Source organism: Macaca thibetana, chromosome 2 (genome assembly GCF_024542745.1).
Source record: "Macaca thibetana thibetana isolate TM-01 chromosome 2, ASM2454274v1, whole genome shotgun sequence".
Taxonomy (NCBI): Eukaryota; Metazoa; Chordata; class Mammalia; order Primates; family Cercopithecidae; genus Macaca; species Macaca thibetana.
The window spans coordinates 179,925,939-179,940,682 of NC_065579.1; the positions used below are offsets into that span (position 1 = coordinate 179,925,939).

Consider the following 14,744-nt stretch of genomic DNA (forward strand, 5'->3'; position numbering starts at 1 on the left):
GGCTGGAGTGCAGTGGCCCAGATATGGCTCACTGAAATCTCAGTCTCCTGGGCTCAAGTGATCCTGGCACCCCAGCCTCCCAAGCAGCTGGGACTACAAGCACATGCCACACATACAACTAATTTTTTTATTTTTTGTAGAGAGGGGATTTGGCTATGTTGCTTAGGCTGGTCTCAATCTTCTAGGCTCAAGTGATCCTCCCATCTCAGCCTCCAAAAGCCATGAGATTACAGGTGTGAGCCACCGTGCCTAGCGGTCTCTCTCTTTTCTTGCAATGCCATCACATTGGGAACTCGCTACCTTACTAGCTAGCTAATTAAAAACTTAGCATGAGCCATGGATTTTTATTATAGAAAACCTGTGCACTTATCTTACGGGACTTGGAGAAGCTTTCGATAATTCCTGAAACTCAAAGTACCTATGTGTTTGCATGTTGTACCTGAAAAGGGACATTATTGAAAGTGATTTGTGGTTGCCAAGTTTCTCAGGTACCATGCAAAGATTCCGCCAGAAGTAGCCTTATACACCAAAGATTGCTCTACTCACGATAGCCTAGTCATTAAAAATGAATTCTGTGATCAAATTCTCTCTCTTCCACTCCCTGGAAGTGGAAACTAACACCTTTGACCCTCCACTTTCTCATCTGTATAATGAGGATATAACTACTGCTGTGGTTTGAATGTGCCCCCTAAAGTTCATGTGTTCTAACTTAATCCTCAATGTCACAGTATTGAGAAGGGAACTTTTAAGAGGTGATTAGTCCATAAGGGCTCTGCAATAATAAATGGATTGATGCCATTATAATGGGAGTGGGTTAGTTATCTTGGGAGTGGGCTCATGATAAAAGGATAAGTTCGGTCCCTTTCCTCTCTCTGTCTTGCATGCTCACTTGCTCTTTCACCTTCTGCTATGGAATGATGCAGCACAAAGACCCTTTCCAGATGCCAGCACCATGCTTTTGGACTTCCCAGTCTTCAGAAACATGAGCCAAGTAAATTCGTGTTCATTATAAATTATGCAGTTTCAGCTATTCTATTATGGCAGCACAAAATGGGCTAAGACAACTACCAATAATAGATGTTTCCTTTAAGAATGAAATCATATACTTGCTTGTACATGAAGGCACTCAAGAAGTGTGTGATGATTACGTTCATTATCTACTGCTATGTAACAGTTACATCAAAACTTAATACCTTCAAACAACAATAATCTTTTATTAGCTTATAATTCCTGTGTGTCAGGGGCTTGGGAGCAGTTTAGCTGGATGGTTCTGGCTCACAGTTTCTCACAAGACTATAAACAAAATGTTGGCCAGGGTTTCAGTCATCTAAGTCGTGACTAGGGCTAGAAAATCCACTTCTAAAATGGCTCATTCATAGGACTTTTGGCAGCAGGCCTTAGTTCCTTGATCCTCGGACCTATCCAGAGGACTGTTTTATTGTCCTCATGGCATGACACTTGGTTTCCCTAAAGGAAATAATCTAAGAGAGAAAGGCTGTAGCTGTAATATTTTTTATGACCTAGCCTTAGAAATTACACATAATCATCTCTTATTGGTTACACACATCATCCCTATTCAATATGGGAGAGGACTACACGCTTGTGTAAAGACCACTGGCAAAGACCATTGGAAACCATCTAGCAGACTAGCTAACATGATGATGATAACTGTGATGATGATGAAGAGGAGGAGGGTGAAGGCACAGACCACAGGAGATCAACAGCTTACCTGGAGTTCAGAGAAAATATGTGATGTTACCTTTGCATTAGTGTACAGAAGAAAGAAGCTGGATACGCAATGTGAAACTTTAATAATTCTAAAGAACACCAAGAAAGTTTCTGAATGAACTGTTCTCTGGAAGAGCAATATAGCTTAGCAGTTCCCATGTTCCTAAAACATAATATATTCTAAACTCATTCAACAAATATTTGATATGTGCAGTGAATTACTGTATTTGCTTGGGATGCATCAGTGAATAAAGATCCCTGTCCCAATGGAGCTTGCATTATAGTGGAGCAAGAGGCAATAAAAAAGAATAAGTTGCATGGCATGCTAATGATACATTAAAAAAATAGAAGATGCACAGTGTAAAGAGGATCTAGAAATGTTGGCGTGGCATATGAGGTTGGATAAAGGACTAAATATTTGTTGAATGGATGAATGAACAAGTTATAGGCCTGCCTCTGGAGTCTCTGGGAGACAGAACTTCAAAAGTTATATGTTCACCACCAACAACAAAAAAACAGCTTAAAACATGAATTGAAAGCAGTAGCTTGGAAAGCCTAGAACACATTGGCTCGAAGAGGTCTGGGCCTCAGAACACCAGTGAGAGTAGCTGTTAGACTGGACATATTAGGAACCACACACAAAAACCACAGTACTGGACACTGCATGTGAATAGTGACTAGGATTATCTAGGACAACAGGATTACTATGAATAATGCTCAGCCAAGGGAAAGCGTGGTAGACTCAGATTCGGAAGAGCCTACCTCCGTGAACGCCTGTGATTTCTAGACCATACAGTAAGCCTTCATGACAGTATTACCATCTCCATTCCACAGAAGAGTAAACAAGTATTCAGAAGCCAAACGATTTACTAAGCATCTGACTCATTACAAAGACATTGTTCTTTCCATATGGCATATCTCTTCCTCCAAGATCTTCTTGAACATGTGATGGGAGAAAAATAGCATTGGTAAAATATCTAAATGTACAAAGGCATGATTTGTGATTTTTACATGTGGGACTCAAGAAGGGGCCACAAACTTAAATTTTGTAAGTGTCGTATGGTATGTAGTATTTGTGCAGATCTCCTCTTCACATCTTGAAACAAGATTTCTTATGTTTCACGAGGTACAATGCGAAATATGACTCAGAACCGTTGTTCTCTCCTGAGGGGTCTGTATATATAATGAAAATGACAAGAAGCAACAGAACACAGAGATTACTCTGTAGACACGGAACTTCAGTATTTTCCTTCCTGGATTGGTGGGAAGGTGGGGATTATACTCTTCAGGACACCCTGCACTCAACATGGCAGTGGTAGCTATGAATTTGGATCAAATGTTTTTCACTTCATCGGCTCTCTTGAGAAGTAAGCAGAATAAAACTTATCCTGAATTCCTTATTGCAAAATTTTATGTGAGATTATACTCATGACTATTACTTAGTAAAGGTAGAGTAGAAAATTTACCATACTTATTTTTGACACACAAATAGCTTGACTGCTAAAATAACATGCCAGTGAGAAAGAGAGAGGGAGAAACCAAATATATATTTCCAAAGAAAGCTAGTGGTAGTTAGACCAATTTTTCTACTTGCAAAAGTTATAGACCTCTCTTTGTAACAATAGAAAAGAGAGAGAAACAGATAAAACACCTAAAGAAATCATGCTTATAATGAATGGCTTAGAATATCTATCACAACACAAAGAGACAGCTCTCATTTCCTAGAATAGTTTGGAGACTTCCTGCGTGGTCCAGTAGAGGAGTGCCTAGTCTAGTTTTGAACATGAACACGTATGTGCTTGCTACCTGATATTAAGGAAGTGCACACGACATATTAAATGTATGCCAATAGCTTAAAAGTAAAAGAAGCCAGTTTTGGTTTGCCAAATAAACACAGTTTCAACCTCATCTTGCTCTTTGTCAAAAAATGATGTATTCCTATACATAAATCATAAGCCCACTAAGCACAGCCTCATAATTTGACACCAATCTTTTCTCTTAAGAGTCATTACTCAGGTTATCATCTTTGAAAGAGAATGGTGACATTTTTGCTTAAAAAAGAACTCATTTTAATTTTAATTTCTACCCACCGTGCATTTTAAATAAGGCAATGCAAGCTGTGGAATGCTTGCATCTGCCCCTATCAAGCTCAGGAAGCCAGCCCAGGGAAAGGAAGGGGGAAGAAGGGAAACACCTGTCAAGGTCCTGAGAGTCCAAGGGGGCACAAGGTAGGCAGAGAGGCCTCCACTGATCAACACTTTTTGACAGATGTCGCATCACTGTTGCCATCTCTCTTTTGCCAAGTTTTAGCTCTTATCATATTCTCAACTTTGAGAGGAAAAAAAGAACAGAGTCAATGTTTATTCCCCATACTCTTAGCTCTGGTTTGCCAAGCTGATTTCTGAATATGTAAATACTTTTCTCATGGAGATGCAAAAGACCGTCTTCTTGGTCTTGTTAAAGAGAGAAATTAAGCCAGAATGTTCTCAGGGTAGGCTGGCAGGGAAGCCAGGGAGGTGTATTTCCACTCATGTAGCTGTTTAAGTTAGTTTAGACAGAAATCCTGACAAAATCACTAGGTGTACTTTGTGATTGCTGCTCTAGAAATACGGCTATACCTAGTTGGGGGAGAGGAGTGAATAAAGGGCTTTAAGGAAAAAACTGACTGTTCCACTGTTGACAACATTTCTGTCTCAAGGTAACTCACCAGCGAGGCAGCCTGCCAGCACAATATGTGACTCCTGAGCAGCATGGGAACTGCTTAGCCATACCGAGATGATGGTGAGACACTCAGGAGTCATTAGGCCTTTGAGGCCTGAGCAGCATGGGAACTGCTTAGCCATAACGAGATGATGGTGAGACACTCGGGGGTCATTAGGCCTTTGAGGCCTGAGCAGCATGGGAATTGCTTAGCCATACCGAGATGATGGTGAGACACTCCGGAGTCATTAGGCCTTTGAGGCATTCTAATCTGGCAGTGCTGGAAATCTGTGACATTAGATGCTAAACAGTTGAGAGCACAACACACTCGGGAAAGAGAAATATATATTATTATAATACAGGGTGAAATATATGATTACTGCTTTGCAAATTTTCTGAAATAAGGCATACTTGTGTAGTACATGTGGAAAAGTGCTAAGGATTGATAAGCCGCTTTCTACAGAGCCCTTCCAAATCAGGCTGGAATTTCTGGTACATCTTTTTGCCCTCTGGGCTGCATTTCAAACAAAATAAAAAGCCCCAAAAGAAACTGACTGAGCAGCAAAGAAACATATAATCAGAATATTAGAGGGCCAGGGTCAACATTCCCCTACCACCTCCGTGACCTCTTTCCGAAGTCCCAGGTCTTCAGTAAAGGTCACTGGCACCCAAGTAAGTAAAACCTGTTAGCAATAATTCTGAGAGATAATCCAAGCATTTTCCCTTTGATTGAGGGATACTATTGTGCTTGCAAATATGCTGAGGGCTATTTCTGTTGGAGATGAGTTGGAAAAGCAAGCACAAGCTAACTAGGTCAGGGGATTGAGCCAAATACCTTATCTTACCACTGTTTCCCAAGGAGGTTTACTGAGCATTCCACTAATTCATTCATTCACCTATTTGTTCATTCAACAAGCATTTATTGAACATATACTATGTTGTTGACATCATTTTAGGGTGCCAGACATACGAAGATAAGATAAAATCCCTGCCTCTAAGGAGTTTACTATTCTGTAGAGATCTGCTTGAGCTGTTAAGATTCTGCAAGTTATAAAGATTAAGACTAAGAGAGGCCAGGCACAGTGGTTCACACCTGTAATCCCAGCACTTTGGGAGGCCGAGGCAGGCGGATCACCTGAGGTCTGGAATTCTAGACCAGTCTGACCAACATGGAGAAACCCCATCTCTACTAAAAATACAAAATTAGCCAGGTGTGGAGGTGCTTGCCTGTAATCCCAGCTACTCAGGAGGCTGAGGCGGGAGGATTGCTTGAATCCGGGAGGCGGAGGTTGTGGTGAGCCGAGATTGCGCCATTGCACTCCAGCCTGGGCAACAAGAGCAAAACTCCATCCCCCACCCCCCACCCCCACCCCCCCAAAGAAAAGACTAAGAGAAATTAAACTACTGAAAGGGGCCGGGGGCGGTGGCTCACGCCTGTAATCCCAGTACTTTGGAAGGCTGAGGAGGGCGGATCACAAGGTCAGGAGATCGAGACCATCCTGGCTAACATGGTGAAACCCCGTCTTCACTAAAAATACAAAAAAAATAGCCGGGCGTGGTGGCGGGCACCTGTAGTCCCAGCTACTCAGGAGGCTGAGGCAGGAGAATGGCGGGAACCCGGGAGGCGGAGCTTGCAGTGAGCTGAGATCAGGCCACTGCACTCCAACCTGGGTGACAAAGCGAGACTCCGTCTAATAAATAAATAAATAAATAAACAAACTACTGAAAGAGTTTCTGGACAGAATAATGGATATTGATACAAAAGAACATTTTATTGGGTTTACTGAAAGTTATAATATATGAACGTGTAAAGTTTTCAATTCCTTATAAAATACCAATGTTGTAAGGGGCAAATTAGTGTAAAGAAAACGCTTTTTAATAAGCCTCTTTATTCTTGAACGGGTGGAGGAGTATTTTGCTTCTATACTAAGGGGGTGCTGCAGTAATACCTAAAGGTGTCATTCAAACAGAACCCTTAGATGAGTGCACTGCTTTGATGCCTAGTACAGAGAAGAAACAGCACGTAATTGGGAATGTCAGTATTCATGTTCTAGTCTTAACTCTGCCATGAACTCATTATGTGACTATTACCAGAATCTTAACCACTTTGGAGGCATCAGCCTTCTTAACTACAAACAGGAGGGATAGAATATATGATTAGATTTAGCTATAAGTTCTGTGATTCTTTGCCTCTTGTGTTCTCGAATCAACCAGGAATGAGTATACTCAAGAAGTAATGAAATCCAGTTAGGCTGCTATAGTTCCCCGCTTAAGTCCTCTGTTCTTACCTCTCTGATAGCATCTCATTACCATTGAGCCTCTAAAATTAACAAATCCAATCTGTTTGCTGCTATGATTGTTCTTTTCTCTGACCTCTCTGTAGCACTTGATTCTAGTAATCGACTGCTCCTTCTTAAAGTTAGTTCTTTCCTTGGCAAGTATGGCACTCTCCTGCTTCTTTTCCATCTCAGCCTATTCTTACAGACTCAGCTTCAACCCTACTAAACACCAGCTTTGTGGGAGCTTAGCCAGGGCTTTTCCTTACATGTGGTGCATACATATACCTTGTTTCAATAATCCCCTTACAGCTTTCTTCCCATTGCCTTTCCGTTGTCTTTCCAGGAGATTTCATTCCTACTCATGACTTGAAATTTCACTTCTATGTGTATCCTGCTTGTTTGCTTGAAAATCCAATCAGGAATCGCCAATCGCCTAGAAAATAGTTTCACTTCTGTGCTCTTGTAACCTCAAACTCAACATATCTCTCATCAACTATTTGTCTCCTCAAAGTAGTTCTATTTTCCTTTTTCAATCAACAGTAATACGGTCCACCACCTTTTTTCTTTTTTTGACAGAGTCTTGCTCTGTCGCCCAGGCTGGAGTGAGTGGCGCGATCTCGGCTCACTGCAAGCTCCGCCTCCCGGGTTCCGGCCATTCTCCTGCCTCAGCCTCCCGAGTAGCTGGGACCACAGGCGCCGCCACCACGCCCGGCTTTTTTGTGTTTTTAGTAGAGACGGGGTTTCACCGTGTCAGCCAGGATGGTCTCGATCTCCTGACCTCGTGATCTACCCACTTCCGCCTCCCAAAGTGCTGGGATTACAGGCGTGAGCCACCACTCCCGGCCAGGTCCACCACCTTTTATCCAAAACTCTCAAGCTGGATGTAATTTGAAATTAGATGTTTTCAAATATTAGAAGAGTAACATGTCATATATACCATATGTTTTTAACACTCCCAAGAGAATCTCAGTCAGTATCCAAATTTGTCCCTTTGATTGAGTTACTGTCATACTGACAAATAGGCCAAGGAGTTGAGACAGAGAAATGGGCAAATGTAGGTCGGGAGGTTGAACTAAATATCTTTTCAAAAATATGTTAATATTTGGAGAGAAAAACATATGGTTATTTACACAGTAAATATTCTCAGTCAGTTTGGGTAAGATTTTGCAGCCAAAAGACTTCAGGTCAGATCACTGCATGTGTTATCCAAAAAAAAAAAAAAAAAAAAAAACAAACAAACAAACAAAAACCAACCAACCAAAGACTTTCAGAATTGTTTGGATCTAAGGATTGTGAATTAATATTAATGATAAAAATAACAATATTAAAATAACAATTATTTATTGGAAATTAATAATCATTCAAGTACCATGTTAGACATTTTATGCAATAACAATAATAATAGAGACATGCTTACTATGAAAGACTGTTATTTTCCTCAATTTGCATACAGGAAAACTGTAAATTGCTACCATCATTTATAAATTATCCAGGCTGGAAATGCAGAGTCATTTTTGGTTCCTCTCTCTTCCCGTTCTCCATATCTAATTAGTCTTCAAATCCTGTTAATTCTTCCTTTCTATCAGTCTCTCCTTTTGGAGCCCCACTGCTATCATGTGACCTAACTCAGATCCTATGAACCTCTCTCAGACTCTTAATACTGTACAGCCAAAACCAGTAGCCTTCCTCCTCCTATTCAAACTTTCCCAAACCATTACTCTTCTTAAAGTAGTATATTTATTATGTATTCATTCATCTTTTCACAAATATTTACTCAATATCTACTCTATGTGGCATTCCTCTTTTGAAAAAGCTTCAATGGGTTATTATTGCCTTTTGGATTAAGCCCACATTCCTTGGATTCATATTTGAGGCTCCAAATAATATCTACACTTTCAACTTTATCTCTTCCTATTCACTTAGTTGAACTCTGGACTCTAGCCACTGCACCATTCATACGTTACATTGCGTGTGCTTCTGTGTTTCTGCTGAAACCACTCCACCCTCCTATTATATCCTCTTCCCTTCTCTTTATTTGGTGATACCTTGCCCATTTCTGTGGATTTATCTATGCTCTCCTACTTCCTTTTGCCATCCTTGACCTCTTCTCTCTGGTTTATAATTATGACTCCATCCTTTCTGACTCCATTCACTATTCATTTGTCTTATAATTATATACTGCCTTCTAGTGCTATTTAACTTTTCACATTTGTGAAATGTGAACATGTGTCTTACCTTTGCAACCAAATCGAAGATTCATTGAAGATAGAGATAATTTTATATTTCTCTGTACTCCTTTCATAGCTGAATATAACTCATAAAACTGAAAGTTGTAACATATTTTATGTTTCAATGACTTGTGACAGGAGGAATGAGAGAGAGAACCAATGTCTTCCTAACTCTATATCTATTTAAACATTTTTCTCTCTTTGTCAGTGTCCTAGATCATGATAATAATAAGAAAACAATATAGTAGAGTTATCTCTAGAAACAATATAGAGGGCAAACAGTGCATTGATATAGTTTGGATGTTTGTCCCCTCCAAATCTCATGTAGAAATGTGATTGTCAGTGTTGGAGGGGGGCCTAGTGGGTGACATTTAGGTCATGAGAACACATCCCTCATGAATGATTTGGTGCCCTTCCTACAGTAATGGGTAAATTCTTGCTCTGTATTTACAAATCCAGTGGTTAAAAGGAGCCTGGCACCTCCTCTCTCTTACTTCCTTTCTCAGCAGGCAAACAGCCTGCTCCTGTTTGCCTTCTCTTATGACTGAAAGCTTCCTGAGGCCTCACCAGAAGCAGATGCTGGTGCCATACTTCTTGTACAGCCTGCAGAACCATGAGCCAAATAAACCTCTGTTGTTTGTAAATTATCCAGCCTCAGGTATTCCTTTATAGCAACATGAAATGGACTAACACACATACAATCAAAATTACCTTTGAAAACCTCTTAGGAAAGTGCTATAGTAGAGACCACCAGCTGTCAATAAGTCCAACACACCTAGTTTCTCCTCTAATCTTAGAAAAAAATGTTTTTCCAACTTAGCACCTGATTATATAGTTAAGAGCCATGCTATATAAATAATATGTGTATGTAAATAATAGAATCAGAGCGGCAGGATGCTCACAGTAACAAAGATGTACAGTGAGGGAATATCAGCTAAAAACCTTTCATCTGTTACTCAAAGAAAGATTGTTCTTGGCGTAGCTGATTCAGGTGAGCACTTAAAAGGACCGGGGGTCTTTCCTGAAAGAAGAAATTAAGAGATTCAGAGTGAGAGGCTTAGGCATGAGGCCATGTGACAAGGACTTGCGAGTGGCCTCTAGTTGTCGAAAGTGGTTCCTAGTTTGAACACTGAACCTCAGTCATGTACCTGCAAAGAAATTAATTTTGCCAAAAGTTTGAGCAAGCTTGGAAAGAGATCTTTTTCCAGGAAAGCTTCTAGTTAGGGACATACCCAATCTGCACCTTGATTTTAGCCTTCTGAGATCCTGAGCAGAGAACCCAACTAAAATATTCTGAACTGTTGACTCATGGGAACTGTAAGATAATAAATTTGTGTTCTTTTAAGTTGATAAGTTTTATCATTTGTGATGCAGCAATAGAAAATCTAATACAACATCTGCTTTCTATACATCAGGTATATACTAAACACTTTACATCCATGATCTTTTTAAAATTGTTTAAATTGACATATAATAATTGTATGTATTTATGGGGTACATAGGAATGTTTCAACATGTACAATGTATAGTGATGAGATCAGAGTAATTAGCATAGCCATCATCTCAAACATTTATCATTTCTTTATGTTGGGAACATTCAATATTCTCTCTTCTAGCTATTTAAAAAATATGTATTATTGTTAACTATAGTCATCCCATGGTGCTATGAAACACTAGAACTTGGGCCTTCAGGATCTTTTAATTATCCTTATTGTAGAGCTGAGAGACATGAAGTTTAAAGAGGTTACACAATTTGCCCACATTTGCATAACTAGGAAGTAACAGAGACAAAAGTGTATACCCAGACTTACTATCAAAGTCTATTTTCTTAACCACCTCTGATGGGGAAGTTGACCATTCTACTGTAGCCTTACTGCCTCAGTTAATGTTCTGAATATGAAACTCTCTTTGTGCTTTCATCAGCCTCTGTTTGAATTTTTACTCCTTTCTGCTGAGAACTTTCTTCCTTTGTTGATATTCAAAAGAACCTGTTAAATTAATGTATTTCATGAAACATTTATGAAACATGCACTACAGGAAAGCAGGGAATGAAGAGCTAGGGGAACTCAAAGATTCATAAAACAGCTTCTGACCCTCAAAGTTCTTACATACTGGTGGGAAAACAAACTCATACACAAATATCACAAATAAGTAAGTCTAGCCTGAAGATTCCGAAAGAAAACATTCTGTGAATTCACCTGACAAAGGGGCTACTGTAGAGAAGATGCAAAGACAAACTTATACAACTATTTTCGATGAGACTATATTAACGGGAGTTTCTGAGTTCCACAAGATTAAAAACTAAAGAAACCCTCAATAAAAAAAAATAAAAAGAATAAGAAGAAAAAAAAAAAGGAGAAAAAGAAACCCTCAACTAATTGTAATGTCTACTTCTAAAATTGATGATGAGACTAGCAATAGCTTCATTTATTGTCTGCTTACTATGGGCTAAGCAATGTGCTAAGTACCTAAAGGTATTACCTCTTTTAGATCTCACAAAATGCCTGTGATATAGGTTTTATCATTGTTCTTCTCATTGCTGTTATTCTAATTTTACTGATGAGGAAACTAAGATATAAAGCGGTTAAGTAACTTGCCTAACATCACACAGCTAGAAAGTAGCATAGAATTCAAACTCAGGCAGATTGACTCTGGTACATATACCGTTAACCAGTATATCTTCCACAACATGATCATTTTATTAAAGAGGAAGGATAATGAGAGAATAAAAGCCACGTGGAGAATGGGGTAGGTGAAGGGAGATACACAGAGATAACTGCTGCAGTTGATTATAGAATTTAGCTGTGTTTCTCAGTACACAAGGCAAAATGGAAAATAATATAATTAATATAGGCCAAGTAATCTGAAAACATTCACTGAAAGCTAAGAGAAATTAATAATCACAGGCCTACATGGGGTAGGGTTAGAGGGGAAGGCAGAAGGGAGGCTTTGAATGACATGGCATATAACACCTTATATAGGATATTTTTAATGTGCTAAAATCAACTCTTAAACCAAGAATAAACCAGTAAAATGAATTTTTGTAAAGACACATGGAAATGAATTTACATTGTCCATTTATGTACCTTTTTTACTTAACTGGATGCAAAAGGGAGTGGCTGGTTAGCAGTGGTTTTCAAATTGCAGATTCCAAATCATTAATGGGTCATGAAATCAATTAAGTGGGGGTCAAGGTCAGTTAAGTGGAATAGTCTTCAAAAAAATTATACATATATACATATACATGTACATATATGTGTGTGTGTGTGTAATACATAACAAGTTTAAGGATAAATATTGTGTAATAAAACTTTCTGTATGTCTATGGGCTTACATTGGTATGTCATCTTATAAACATGATTCAAGTTCCCTAAAAAGTCTGAAAGCCACTGCCTTAGCTTTGACTATTCATCTTGCCTATCACTTATCTCAGCTGGGCTCTTGTCAAAAGCTACATTAAGAATAATATCAGATTAAAGTCATTAGAGAGTGCTTGTAATGTATTTTGATTTGTTGATTAAAAGGAGACCTTCATGCTTTAGATTTCAGGCAGAGTGAAAGGAAGTTGTTTTGTAATTAGGGAGGTTTTTATTTGCACAGAAAGGGGGAGTATCTCATTTCTGCGGAAGGGAATCGCAAGAAAGTGTGCAGGATGAAAAAAAAAAGCATTTCCGTTTCTCTCTCTCTCTCTCTCTCTCTCTCTCTCTCTCTCTCTTTCCTTGAGACTGGGTCTCATGCTTCGTTGCCTACCAGGCTAGTCCCAAAACTCCCCAGCTCAAGCAATCCTCCTGCCTCAATCCAAGTAGCTGGGATTAAAGGGAGCTCATGTCTGGCTTCAAAAACATTTATCATGAAGCATGAGATCTATTTGATCTCTTCAAATGCATGAGTGCCTCCCTCACTCTTCTCACAGGGTGTCCTGGTCACACAGTTGTTCGGGTGTAATTATTAATAGCTTGCTTTTCTACTCTCAAAAATGTCTTAGTTGGATGATAAATTACATGGTCCCCTTTTCAGAGCAAGGAACAAATGTCCCTGCCCTGGAAAGATATATTTGTAGGGAACGGCTATACCAAAAATATTCTGTCCTTTTATTTAAATTATAACTTCCCTGTGCTTTTCTTTCTCCTGGCAAATCTTCTAAGATATACTTGTCAGAGGAGATTCCTTGTTTTCCTACTGAGCAGTATCAATAAAGACCATAGCACCATTTCTCAAACTGAAGCTTAAGGACTTGGGGATTCTCAGATGACTCTCTGCTAACTGAGCTCCCAGTGAGAACGTGGGTAATTATATGTTTCATACTGAAGCTATTCTGAAATTTTAAAGATATAATGTAGGTATATTCTGTATCATCTGGAGGGTCACTATGAGATTCTAGTGCTTAAGAAGGTGTTTATGTTATTATCAAGTTAACCCCAAGCAGTACTATTTTAATATTTGTGAAATAACTTGAAAACACTAAAGCTCTTTTTAATATATAAATTCTGTATTTATGGAAAGTTGGAGAGAAAACAGCCTCATAAGACACTACAGAAAAATCAAGGTTTTTCGGTAATTCAAACAGAGAAAATTGGTGGAAGAATTGAAAAATCATGTGATGTACAATAGCTAAGACACACTGAACACTAAAATCCTACAGCTTAATAGTAAGTACAGTGCTTTGATTTCATGAGGCAATATAGTTTGAACAGAACAGCATCATCTGAGGTATTAAATTAATGCTCTTTATTTTAATTTTATTTTCCAATTGTTAACAATGTTTTAGAGCTTTGTGGATTTTAAAATTGTATAAAACTATACGTATACAGAATTTTTTACACTGTTACATTTGTTCATTTAAAATAAATATTTTAATAAAACACTGAGGTCCTAGAGAATGTTTTCAGCTCCTTTATTATACATGGTACTTACATCACCAAACTTTGAGATGCAGAAGAGCGAAAAACACCATGCTTGGAAACAGACTGGTCTGCTGTGAAAGAGAAACAGAAACAACTTTGCTTTCTGTCATGTTGGCTTAATAGAAATGCCAGTTTAGCAAAATGAACGTATTGCCAAGAATGTGAACATAGCTGGTGGTACTCTTCAACGAGGTTCTTTCACCTGTTTCTCCCTTGTAATTCCCGTCACCTTCTCATGCTTTATTTGCTCCTGTATTTATCACTCCTCTTAGATCTATTTTGGTTCTCCACTATTTTTTTTCTTTCTCCCTTGACTTTTGTGTACAGTTTTAATCCTTTGCCTCAGCTGCAGTTACAGGTCAGAGGACTTTTACAAAGAGAAGAGACACGATCAAATAAAACACCAGTCATGTAAATACCTGGAATATAGTAATGGCTCAAAATGTATTGACTTTTCTTAGAGATAACCTATTCTTACTTTAAAAATTAGGCAGCCAAAGTTTAGAAAGTTTTAGGCCTATTTAATGTCACAAATTCAGTTAAAGGCAGAAGTAGTTCCAGATCACACTAATTTTTCACATTAAAAAATACTCTGGGGTAACTGATAAGACTATGAAGATTAAGATTTTTCTATCATTTCTGTGCTACCCCAACAATCTATTTTTTGACTGTCCTTGATGTGAAGTACAACTTCTTTTTCTATTTTAAGATATTCTCATTTGCTGTTCTGCCTTTGGATATTCCTTGTAGGTTTGAAGCATCCTCCAGAAGACAATTATGGATTTATCCATTGACATTCCAACCTTATTATTGAGCCTATTTCATTTTGAAATTTTCCCACACTGTATGCATGCTTCAGCATGTTCATAATGTAGTGGATTCTCTATTTAATTTACATCTCTCAG

The 14,744-nt window shown here is 38.7% G+C and overlaps 1 protein-coding gene across 4 annotated transcripts in view; it reads right to left on the minus strand.

Moving 5' to 3' along the window:
* The window catches only part of NSUN3 (NOP2/Sun RNA methyltransferase 3), a 221,149-nt gene that overhangs the window by 135,548 nt on the left and 70,857 nt on the right, over positions 1–14,744 (minus strand). For 2 of the 4 annotated variants that reach the window (XR_007723237.1, XR_007723238.1), the window contains exon 6: positions 13,850–13,910. Coding sequence is in view for 2 of the 4 variants with exons in the window: in XM_050778987.1 (XP_050634944.1) it covers positions 13,808–13,910 (103 nt within the window). In the remaining 2 variants the exon portion in view is untranslated. Of the gene's footprint in view, positions 1–10,390; positions 13,911–14,744 lie in introns of those variants that run through there. The other 2 variants (XM_050778988.1, XM_050778987.1) reach the window with 2 other exon arrangements.